Here is an 11,404-nt window from a genome sequence, read left to right as displayed (position 1 = left end):
CTAATTTTTGGATTTTTTGTAGAGATGGGGGTCTCACTTTGTTGCCCAGGCTGGTCTTGAACTCCTGGGCTCGAGTGATCGTCCCACCTTGGGCTCCCAAAGTGCTGGGATTACAGGCGTGAGCCATCACACGCAGCCAAAGAGAGCAGATTTGGGTGAATAGCTAGAGGCCCTCGGATGCGAACAGACCAGCATGCTTGAGAAACTAAGGTTGGTGGGGCTGGCACACACCAGCGGAGAGCTGGAGATGAGTCAGGGAGGCAGGCTGGATCAGATCAGCCTTGGAAGCCAGAGAAAAGAGTATGGACTGTATTCTAAATGCTATGACAGTAGGCGGAGGCCGCAGTCAGCTGAGAACACGCCACTGCACTCTAGCCTGGGTGACAGAGCGAGACTCTGTCTCAAAAAACAACAGGCTGGGCGCGGTGGCTCACACCTGTAATCCCAGCACTTTAGGAGGCCGAGGCAGGTGGATCATGAGGTCAAGAGCTCAAGACCAGCCTGGCCAAGATGGTGAAACCTCATCTCTACTAAAAATACAAAAATTAGCCAGGTGCAGTGGCAGGAACCTGTAATCCCAGCTACTTGGGAGACTGAGGCAGGAGAATCGCTTGAACCCGGAGGGGGGCGGAGGTTGCAGTGAGCCGAGATCGAGCCACTGCACTCCAGCCTGGGCGACAGAGTAAAACTCCATCTCAAACAACAACAACAACAACAACAAATAAGAATAGAATTATTTTCCCTGGGTCACTGATTTGGAAATTAAGGCAAAGTGACTTGCCTGAGGCCCTAGCATGAGTCAGTTGAGGCTTTTGATTCTTGTTGCTTTTTGACTCAGAGTCCCATGCACTTCTCATGTGATCAGAAAAGTCTTGTGCAATAAATGAATGAGCTTCAATTTCCAGCTTAAGTGACTCCCAATAACAAGATAAATAAGTATCTTGTGTTTTTCAGAGTCGCCCTTGTTTTTTTTTTTTTTTGGTTTGCTTTTTGGGGTTTTTTAAGAGATGAAGTCTCGCTCTGTCACCCAGGCTGGAGTGCAGCCACATGAGCTCAAGAGATCCTCCCTCTTCAGCCTCCGAAGCAGCTGAGGCTATAGAGGCGCACCACCATGCCCGGCTCACCCTGTGTTTGACACGCAGAATGGATTCCATATTTGAACTCTGGACAAGGAGCAATTAGCTGCACATCAATGCACATTTGGCCTCTCCCTCTTTCCTGCAAGAAGTCTTGTTAGATAACAATGTCTGTTTACCAGCTCACATACCTATGCAAACCTCAGGAATTTGGTAGACAGTGAGACCTTACATTCCTCTGAATGTTATAAAATGCTGAATGTGACCATCTCCCAATACATGCAGATGAAAACAATATGGCAGAAATGCCACCACCTTCTTACGTCACAGACCAAGTGGACACTCCAGGCATACAGCCAAGGAATAAAAATACCCACTGAGTGTACCATGTGCCCAAGCCATGATCAGCCATTCCTAGGGAGGAGGTGCCCAGCAGAACACAGTACTCAGCAGAAGATGGCCTGCTATTCAACAGCAGAAAAGAATCCCAAAGCTTGTTGGGTCAACTTTGGGGGACTGCATTTTCATGAACCAGAGCTGCATCCAGCAGGGTGGGGCCTGTACGCACCCTAGCTAGGATGGAGTGGGAAGGAAGTGCGCAATTGGACTAGTCATTCACTCCAGCTGACTCTGACTCCACAAACACCTTTGGTAAGTAGGAGGCTATTTCTACTCATAGATACCTGGCTATTTATTTCCTCATTCCAAGTAATGTGTCCTCTGTCCTCAACCTTTTCTCTACCTATCCAGTGACTGGAGTCTCAACCCTCATCTGTTCTTATTCTGCTCTCTGAAGATGAGAGGTAGATAACAACTCCAAAGAGGCTGTTATCTCTTACTTTCCTGAACTCAGTACAAATAAGAAAACGCCCTGGGCTGGACATGATGGCTCGTGCCCGTAATCCCAGTCCTTTGGGAGGCTGAGGTAAGAGGATGGCCTGAGCTCAGGAGTTCAAGACCAGCCTGGGTAACAGAGCGAGGCCCTGTCTCTACAAAAAATAAAATTCGCTGGGCATGGTAGCACACACCTGTAGTCTCAGCTACTGGGGAGGCTGACGTGGGAGGATCCCCGAGGGAGTTCAAGCTACAGTGAGCTACGATCACACCCACCACTGCACTCCAGCCTGGGTGACAGAGTGAGACCCTGTCTTTAAAAAATAATTTAAGGCCAAGGCGGGCAGATCACCTGAGGTCAGGAGTTCAAGACCAGCCTAGCCAACATGGCAAGCCCCGTCTCTACTAAAAATACAAAAAATTAGCCGGGCGTGGTGGCGGGCGCCTGTAATCTCAGCTACTGGGGAGGCTGAGACAGGAGAATCACTTGAACCTGGGAGGAGGAAGTTGCAGTGAGCCGAAATTGTGCCACCACACTCCGGCCTGGGCGAGAGCGAGACTCTGCCTCAAAAAAAAAAAAAAATTAGCTGGGCGTGGTGGCACGTGTGCCTGTAGTCCCAGCTACTTGGGAGGCTGAGGCAGGAGAATCGCTTAAAGCTGGGAAGCGGAGGTTGCAGTGAGCAGAGATCGCACCACTGCATTCCAGCCTGGGGAACAGAGCAAGGCTCTATCTCAAAAAAAAAAAAGTACCACTATTTTGGGTCTCTCCTTGGGAAACTAAGGGGCTGGGGAGCGACCTTTGGAGGCTTGTGGGGTCCCTCTGAGATAAGCAATTAATCAGTATTTCAGATGCTAAGGGGACTTCAGGGATGGGGTAGCCTGAGCAGAGAAGAGGGAAGACCAGGGAGCCAGAGTTGAGAATTGGGGTGTCTGAGAATAAAAAGGAGGGACTAATCGATGTGTCAGGATATATTTATTTGGGAACTTGAGGGAAGAGAGCCAGGTAGGAGACTGAGACCTCTAAGTGCAGGGGCTTTAGGAGATGGTGGATTTGAGGAGGGTGTGTGGGAACAGAGTTGTTATGGTGGGTTTCAGGGGCCGAGGGAGTTGAGGCCCTCGGGATACATGGGGCTGAAGAAGAAGGATAAGGATAAGGAGTGGGAACGGGGCGTTGGGGCTGAAGGTGAGGAGGGTGTGTTTTGGGGGTGGGGAGGAGCACCAGGGACCTCAAATGTAGGACTGGGCCTTGAGGGTGAGGCACTGAGGAGGGGAGAGGCTGGGGAGGGCCAGGGGGCCAGCGAGAGTCTAGGGCTGGGGGCTGGAGTCTAGGCTGACCCGGTGGGGGTGCTGGGTCCTCCAGGCTGCCAAAGCCAGGGGGCCTGGGTCTGTGCATTGAGGGGATGGCTGGGCTAAGGAAGGGGAGGAAGATAAGTGGGGCTTGCGGGCTGAGAGGGTCTTGGGGTCCCTGGCCAGAGTTAGTGGGGTGCACTGGGGTCTCCGAGGAGGGGTCTGTGGACTAAAGAGGGCCGGCGAGAGGGGGCCCAGGGTCTGTGGGTGTCTCGAGTCTCTGAGGAGGGCCGGGGTCTCAGGGTCTGTGGGGGTCTCTGGCCTGTGGGGTCGGAGTCTCCAGAGTCCTTGGGGCCTGTGGGAGTCTCTGGGGTTTTGAGGGGGGATCCTGTGGGCTGAGGAAGGCTGTGGGGAGGGTCTCGGGGTCTCTGGGGAGGGCCAGTGCCTCGGGGTCTTTGGGGGTCTCTGAGGAGGGCTGGGGGCCCAGGGTCTGTGGGGGTCCCCAGCAGGTGGGGTTGGGGTCTCCGGAGTCCCTGGAGTCTGAGGGTGTCTCTGAGGTCCCAGAGGGGAGTCTATGGCCTGAGGAGGGCTGAGGGGGAGGGTCTCCAGGGTCTCTGAGGAGGGCCGGTGTCCCGGGCAGGCGGGGTCGAGGTCTCCGGAGTCCCTGGGGTCTGAGGGTGTCTCTGGGGTCCCTGAAGGAATCTGTGGGCTGAGGAGGGCTTGGGGAGGGTCTGTGAGGAGCCCCAAGGTCCCCGGCAGGCGGGGTCGAGGTCTCTGGAGTCCCTGGGGTCTGAGGGTGTCTCTGGGGTCCCAGGGAGAGTCTGTGGCTTGAGGAGGGCTGGGGGCGGGTCTCGGGGTCTCTGGGGAGGGCCGCGGCCAAGTGTCTCTGCGGGTCTCCGGGTCCCTGGGTCCCCGGAGTCCCCAGGCGCAGGCGGGCCCTGGCGCCGCCCCGCCTGACATCAGTTCCTGCCGCCGCCGCCGCCGCGGCGCACAGCCCGCGGCCTCCTTCCCCGCCGGCCGCGCTCCGGAGCCGCCGGCCCGCGGTGGAGCGAGGGCCCGGGCGAGGCGAGGGCCGGGCGGCGGGCGCCGGGCCCCGCGGCCGGCACGACGGAGCCCCCGTACGGCCGGCGGCAGCGGTTGGCGGCGGCCCCCGGCCCCCGGCGCGGGAAGCGGCGGCGGGGCGGCGGCGGCGGCGGCGGCGGGGGCGGCGACGGTGGCAGCGCCATGGAGCCGGGGGAGGTGAAGGACCGGATCCTGGAGAACATCTCGCTGTCGGTGAAGAAGGTGAGCGCGGCCTCCCTCCCGGCCGGGACCCCTTCCTCGCCGCGCCCCCCACGCCCTCCGGCGGCGCTCGCCCAGGCCGGCGACCCTCCTGCCGCCGGGACTCGGGCCCCCCGCCCTTCCCCTCCGCGACCCGGGGGGCGACGAGCCCCGGGCCGGTAGACGGGAAGCGGCGCGGCTCACGTGAGCGCCGCGGCCTCGGAGCTATTTTTAAAGAACAAAGTTGAGGTCAGCATCCTCGGAGCTTCCCCAAACCTGGCCCGGGGCCCTGCCCTTCCGGAGAGGGGTCAGCGACCCTCCGGTCCCCCACTGGGGCAGCGGCGACCCCGGGAGCTCCTGAAGGAGCCCCATGCAGCCTCCTGCGGAATCCGCTGCATCCCCGGGTCCCCCCGCCAGGCTGGCGTCGCCCAGGGTCTGGCAGTCAGGGTGGAGGCCAGTGATAAGCAACTTCACTTTCCCAGGGCCTGGGTCCCGGCGACATTGCCTCCGCTCCTGGGAACTCCCCTGAATAATCTTGCTCAAGGATGGTAGCTTTGAAGAGGTTCACTAGGGGCTTTGATTATAAGAACCTGAAGTACATGGGGATTGCATTTTGGATGCTGATCCGGGGAACCGGGTGACACCACAGACACCTTGCTGTGGGGCTTGCCGCAGTAAACATCACTGTCCCAATTCCAGGTAGAAATGAGTACATACCTGTCAAGGGCATGTATTTGTGATGAAGTTGGCATATCCGCAAAAGGGTCCCGTGCTAGAAGGTAGAATCCATATTCTGACATTTTTGGGCTGGATGTAAAAATAAAATAATAATAATAATTTTAAAAGAATCCATATTCACTGAAAACCTAAATGGCCAAATCAGAATGGATTTCTCTCTCCCTCTCTGTGTGTGTGTGTGTTTGTGTAATTTGAATTCCTGGCTCACCAAATAGTCTCAGAAACTGAAAAAAAAAAAAGAAAGAAAAAAGAGAAAGAAAATGGCTTGGGTGAGGGACTCAGCAGCTTATTTTACTTGAAGAAGCAAAATGAACAGAATTAATTAGATCAACCATCATATTTAAATAATTGTCTGTTTTCCCACTTAGATTCCTCAAAAGCAACACAGGCAAGCTATTTTACCTTTCATAAAGATAAATGTGACTTAAAAAGAAAATAGATTCTCGAATTGCCCTTGCTGAAAACGTTCCTCTAAAAGCACAACTAAAATAACATTGCAGAGATCCAACAAGAGTTTTACGTAGTTTTACTGAGCTTTCCTAATGTAACCGGGTATGGTTTTTGCTTACTCAAGGAGGGCAGGATGAGCAAATACTTTGTTGAGAAGTAGTATATCTTTCCTAATGCAAGAGAAAGGAACACAGGTGACCTTTCTAATCTAATCAGGGCTGATTGTGGCTTCAGGTAGGCCCGGCATTTGTCTTTGGATTTCAAACAAATGAATGGAGAAGTCCGTGATGGAGAGGCGGTAGACATGGGGCACCCTGTCACATGTATAAGCATGAGTCTTTTGAAGGCAGAGATTCACTCTGTAAATCAGGCTGTCACTTATGAGAGTTAGGTGTGTTTGTTAAGATGCATATAATTGTAGGTGTTTGGACAATGACACTTTATTGAGCTGGAACGCACCCCAGAAAATGTCACACACTAGAAACTGCAAACCCATTCCTGGGTGTATCACAACCAAAGCCATGGCCAGCATCATCGTTAGGAGCATGGATTCTGGAGTCCAGCTGCCTGATTGAATCCCCACCCTGCCAAATTAATAACCCTGTAACCTTGGTCAGGCTTGTTAACCTCTCCATGCCCCAGTTTCTTCATCTGTAAAGCAGGGATAAAATTAGGGTTGTTGTGAAGTGTTTTGTTGTTGTTTGTTTTTGAGACAGAGTCTTGCTCTGTTGACTGGGCTGGAGGGCAGTGGCGTGATCTCGGCTCACTGCAACCTCCACCTCCCAGGTTCAAGCAATTTTCCTGCCTCGGTCTCCCGAGTAGCTGGGATTACAGGTGTGCGCCACCACACCCGGCTAATTTTTGGGGTTTTTTTTGTTTGTTTGTTTGTTTGTTTTGAGATGGAGTCTCGATCTGTCGCCCAGGCTAGAATGCAGTAGCCCGATCCCGGCTCACTGCAAGCTCCGCCTCATGGGTTCACACCATTCTCCTGCCTCAGCCTCCTGAGTGGCTGGGACTACAGGCGCCCGCCACCACGCCCATCTAATTTTTTGTATTTTTAGTAGAGACGGGGTTTCACCATGTTAACCAGGATGGTCTCAATCTCCTGACCTCGTGATCCGCCCGCTTCGGCCTCCCAAAGTGCTGGGATTATAGGCGTGAGCCACCGCGCCCGGCGTCTAATTTTTGTATTTTTAGTGGAGATGGGGTTTCACCATGTTGGCCAGGCTGGTCTTGAACTCCTGACCTCAGGTGATCTGCCTGCCTCGGCCTCCCAAAGTGCTGGGATTACAGGCGTAGTGAAGTTTTAATAAACATATGTAGAGTGTTTAGCAATGGATCCTGACCCAGTCTTAACTGGTAGATTTTTTCTTTGTGGAAGAGCCCATTCCTCAATTTTACAAGGCTTGAAGATGGCTCAAGTGCCTCACCACCTAAAGGTCATTCTACAACACCATTTGTTCTTGGTAGCCACTTCCTCTGTGCGTTTGTTTGAGAAAACTGCGATATGATTCTTGCATCATAAATTACATTTGGTTTTCTGAATCAGAGTGTCTGCTTTACTAGGAACCTGTTAGTTTGGCTACAGCAGTAGACATTGAGGACAGCAGTCTTGGGGTCAGATTTGTCCTTGAATGCCAGTCTCACCTAAATGTGTTATATAACACCTTGAGAGTTGCTTTGCCTTTTTTCTTGCATCCTACCACCAGTAAATGGTCTTACTGGTCATTTTATAAGGATTTTACATGAAGAAAATGAGATGCGTATTTCTGCAAGGAAAGATCCATTGTGTATTTCTATATTTGCAGAGTATTTTAGAACTTTTTATGAAAATGAAGCATGCCTACAGAAAAGTGCACAGGTCCTGAGCGCCTGTAATCCCAGCACTTTGGGAGGCCAAGGCAGGCAGATCACTTGAGGTCAGGAGTTCAAGACCAGCCTGGCCAACATGGTGAAACCCCATCTCCACTAAAAATACAAAAATTAGACGCCGGGTGCAGTGGCTCACGCCTGTAATCCCAGCACTTTGGGAGGCCGAAGCGGGCGGATCACGAGGTCAGGAGATTGAGACCATCCTGGTTAACATGGTGAAACCCCGTCTCTACTAGAAATACGAAAAATTAGCTGGGCGTGGTGACGGGCGCCTGTAGCCCCAGCTACTCGGGAGGCTGAGGCAGGAGAATGGTGCGACCCGTGAGGTAGAGCTTGCAGTGAGCCGAGATCGGGCCACTGCATTCCATTAAGTGGACAGCTTAATGAGTTCTCACAAGTGAAAACACCCGCGTATCCAGCACCCTGACCAAGAAACAGAACATGACCATTATCCCAGAAGGCCCCTCTTTCCCCCTCCCAGAAACTACACCCTCAAAGCAACCACTATCCCCAAGGAGTATTGTTGAGTTCAGCTATTTTCATACTTAGATTTTGTGATGGTGAATACCCATTATAACACTAGACAGGTGAAATAGCTGTTAATCCATCTTAATCCAAGGCAACCTGTGGTCTGATATGGACACATCATAATTCCTGAGGGTTAGAGAGAACTGGAGAGTTTAATAATTAACATGATTAAATGAAAATGGTAACAATAGGCCAGGCATGGTGGCTCACGCCTGTAATCCCAGCACCTTGGGAGGCCAAGGTGGATGGATAACTTGAGGCCAGAAGTTCGAGACCAGCCTGGCCAACATGGTGTTGGCCCATCTCTACCAAAAATACAGAAATTAGCCAGGTGTGATGGCACGTGCCTGTAGTCCCAGCTACTTGGGAGGCTGAGGCAGGGAAGCGCTTGAACCTGGGAGGTGGAGGTTGCAGTGAACTGAGATCGCGCCACTGCACTCCAGCGTGGGTGACAGAGGGAGACTCTGTCTCAAAAAAAAAAAAGGAAATGATAACAATAGAAAGCAAATTCAATTAATATTCAATTCTAGAAACAGAGCTAGTAGCAGAAACATCTCAGATGCTGCCAATAAAGCCTGTGGTTGCCGATTTGTTAATAGTTAAAGAGAAATGTCCAAGTCAACGACAGCTTTGGCATTTTTGAATCAGCATGTGGTTCTACTAAATAACATCATCTCCAGGGGAGGGAAGGCAGGCAGTGATTTTCCCAAGTTCTGTTTTTGAGGAGCAGGTGTGTCTGCTGCATATGCCTGCAGAATGAGCAAAGACTATATGCCATAAGAAGCAACCTCCTGGCCAGGCACGGTGGCTCATGCCTGTAATCCCAGCACTTTGGGAGGCCGAGGTGGGCAGATCATCTGAGGTCAGGAGTTCGAGACCAGCTTGACCAACATGGAAAAACCCCATCTCTATTAAAAATACAAAATTAGCTAGGCATGGTGGCGCATACCTGTAATCCCAGCTACTTGGGAGGCTGAGGCAGGAGAATCACTTAAACCCGGGAGGCGGAGGTTGCGGTGAGCTGAGATCACGCCATTGCACTCCAGCCTGGGCAACAAGAGCGAAAACCCATCTCAAAAAAAAAAAAAAAGAAAAGAAAAGAAAAAAAGAAATACTGGTAGAGTTCAGAGAAAGAGAAGAAGCAGGCATTCAAGACAGAAGAAACAGCCTAGGCATCCCCAAGGAAGTGGGGCCCTCCAGATGGTCTTCCGAGGACAGGCATGACCTGTCTTAAGACAAGTCATGCAAGATGCGGCTGGAAAGTGCTTTCTGTGGAAGCCATGTAGCCTAGCGGACACAAACGCAGGCTTCAGAGGTATGCAGACTTGGGCCTGGGTTTGTAACTGACCATCTCGATCCTGGCAGACGACTGGACCACTGTTCGCATCAGCAGTGAGAACCTACTACTAATGTTATAATGATAATTCAATTCTATGAGAGAACACACTTACAGCACTTAGCACAATACCTTGCTTAGAGTCAGGCCTAAATAAAAGCCACCATTACTACTTGCAAACGTCTCCGTGGACTCTGCAGATCACCCTTGTGCAGTCTTCAGTGAGTGTTGTTTTTCTTTCTTTTTTTTTTTTGAGACGGAATTTTGCTCTTGTTGCCCAGGCTGGAGTGCAGTAGCACGATCTTAGCTGACTGCAACCTCCGCCTCCCAAGTTCAAGTGATTCTCGAGCCCCAGCCTCCCGAGTAGCTGGGATTACAGGCATGAGCCACTATGCCTGGCTAATTTTGCATTTTTAGTAGAGACGGGGTTTCGCCATGTTGGCCAGGCTGGTCTCAAACTCCCTACCTCAGATGATCCGCCTGCCTCAGCCTCCCAAAGTGCTGGGATTACAGGCGTGAGCCACCATGCCCAGCCGAGGTTTTTTTTTTTTTTTTTTTTGAGACAGTCTTGCTCTGTCACCCAGACTGGAGTGCAGCGGCGTGATATTAGGCTCACTGCAACCCCCTCCTGCCAGGTTCAAGCAATTCTTGTGCCTCAACCTCCCAAGTAGCTGGGATTACAGGCATAGACCACCACGCCCTGCTAATTTTTGTATTTTTAGTAGAGACAGGGTTTCACCATGTTGGCCAGGTTGGTCTCGAACTCCTGGTTTCCAGTGATACACCCACCTTGGCCTCCCAAACTACAGTCGTGAGCCACTGCCTCTGGCTTCAGTGAGAGTCTTATACTACACTGCTCTGTTTCTTCAAGCTCTAACTTTTTCTTAAAAGGCCACATGGTAAATATTTTCAGGCCATATAGTCTTTGTTGAAACTGCTCAAAAGCAACCAAATGTGTATGAGTGTGGCTTTGTTCTAATAAAACTTTATTTAGAAAACTTTATTTACCAAAATAGGTAGCAGGCTGGATTTAGCCCACAGGCAGTAGTTCACATATGATGCATGTGTTCATATGAAAAAGTCCTTGCCAAGGTAGGCCAGGGATTACTTCCAGAGAAGTTGGCGCAACCAGTCCTGTAGTTAACCAAATCTCTATTGTAGCTGTGTTTTTGCACATTATATTAGGCTTGTGGAGTGAACATGGACACTTGTAAATCCCATCATGTGTCCCTGTATTCAGTTATTCAAAACTATTTAGCGAGCACCTTCCCTAGAACCTCACCATCATAGGCCCTAGGAAGGTTCTTATGAACAGGCAGATGAGTATCTGCCCTCATGGAGCTGACATTCTAGAAGAAAAAGAAGGTGATAAATTCGTAGACAAATACAGAGATGATTTCAGATCATGGTAAGCATTATGAAGTCATTAAAGCAATGTGATAAAGAATTGGCAGGGAGGTTTGCTTTGAGACCATCAGGGAAGATTCCCTAAGGCAATGACATTGCATCCTGCAAGGGACACCGAGTAGGATAAGAGAATGAAAAATGATTCTTTTTGTGTGTGTGTTTGTTTGAGACAGGGTTTCACTCTGGCCCAGGCTGGAGTACAGTGGCACCATCATGGCTCACTGTAGCCTTCGACTCCTGGGATCAAGCGATTCTCTCGCCTCAGCCACCTGAGTAGCTGGGACTACAGATGTATGCCACCACGTCCAGCAGTTTTTAATTTTTTAGTGTGGAGACAGGGTCTCACTATGTTGCCCAGGCTGGTCTCGAACTCCTGAGCTCAGGTGATCCTCCCACCTCGGCCTGCGTAAGTGCTAGGATTATAGGCATGAGCCACTGCACTTGGCCATAAAATTATTCTAAGAAAATAAGTAGTTGTTTTTAAGAACACACAAATAGCTCAGAAGTATATAAAATGAAAAGTAATTGCCCCTGTTCTCCTACCCTTTAAAGGGGATAAATGAATTGTAATAGGGTAACCATCGCTCAGTTCCTGGGTCCTGACAACCTTCTCTCG

General features: G+C 51.1%; 1 protein-coding gene across 4 annotated transcripts in view; it reads left to right on the top strand.

Annotated features, from left to right (window-relative positions):
- The first annotated feature begins 1,715 nt into the window (after window positions 1–1,715).
- PLEKHM2 (pleckstrin homology and RUN domain containing M2) overlaps window positions 1,716–11,404 on the top strand; it is a 52,891-nt gene continuing 43,202 nt past the window's right edge. For 2 of the 4 annotated variants that reach the window (XM_054437221.2, XM_054437210.2), the window contains exon 1: window positions 4,185–4,481. In XM_054437221.2, coding sequence (XP_054293196.1) covers window positions 4,422–4,481 — 60 coding nt within the window. In that variant the 5' untranslated portion in view covers window positions 4,185–4,421. Of the gene's footprint in view, window positions 1,728–4,184; window positions 4,482–11,404 lie in introns of those variants that run through there. The other 2 variants (XM_063659342.1, XR_008492112.2) reach the window with 2 other exon arrangements.

Source organism: Pongo pygmaeus, chromosome 1, assembly GCF_028885625.2.
Source record: "Pongo pygmaeus isolate AG05252 chromosome 1, NHGRI_mPonPyg2-v2.0_pri, whole genome shotgun sequence".
In the NCBI taxonomy this organism is placed as follows: Eukaryota; Metazoa; Chordata; class Mammalia; order Primates; family Hominidae; genus Pongo; species Pongo pygmaeus.
This window is presented reverse-complemented; position numbering and strand designations above follow the sequence as displayed.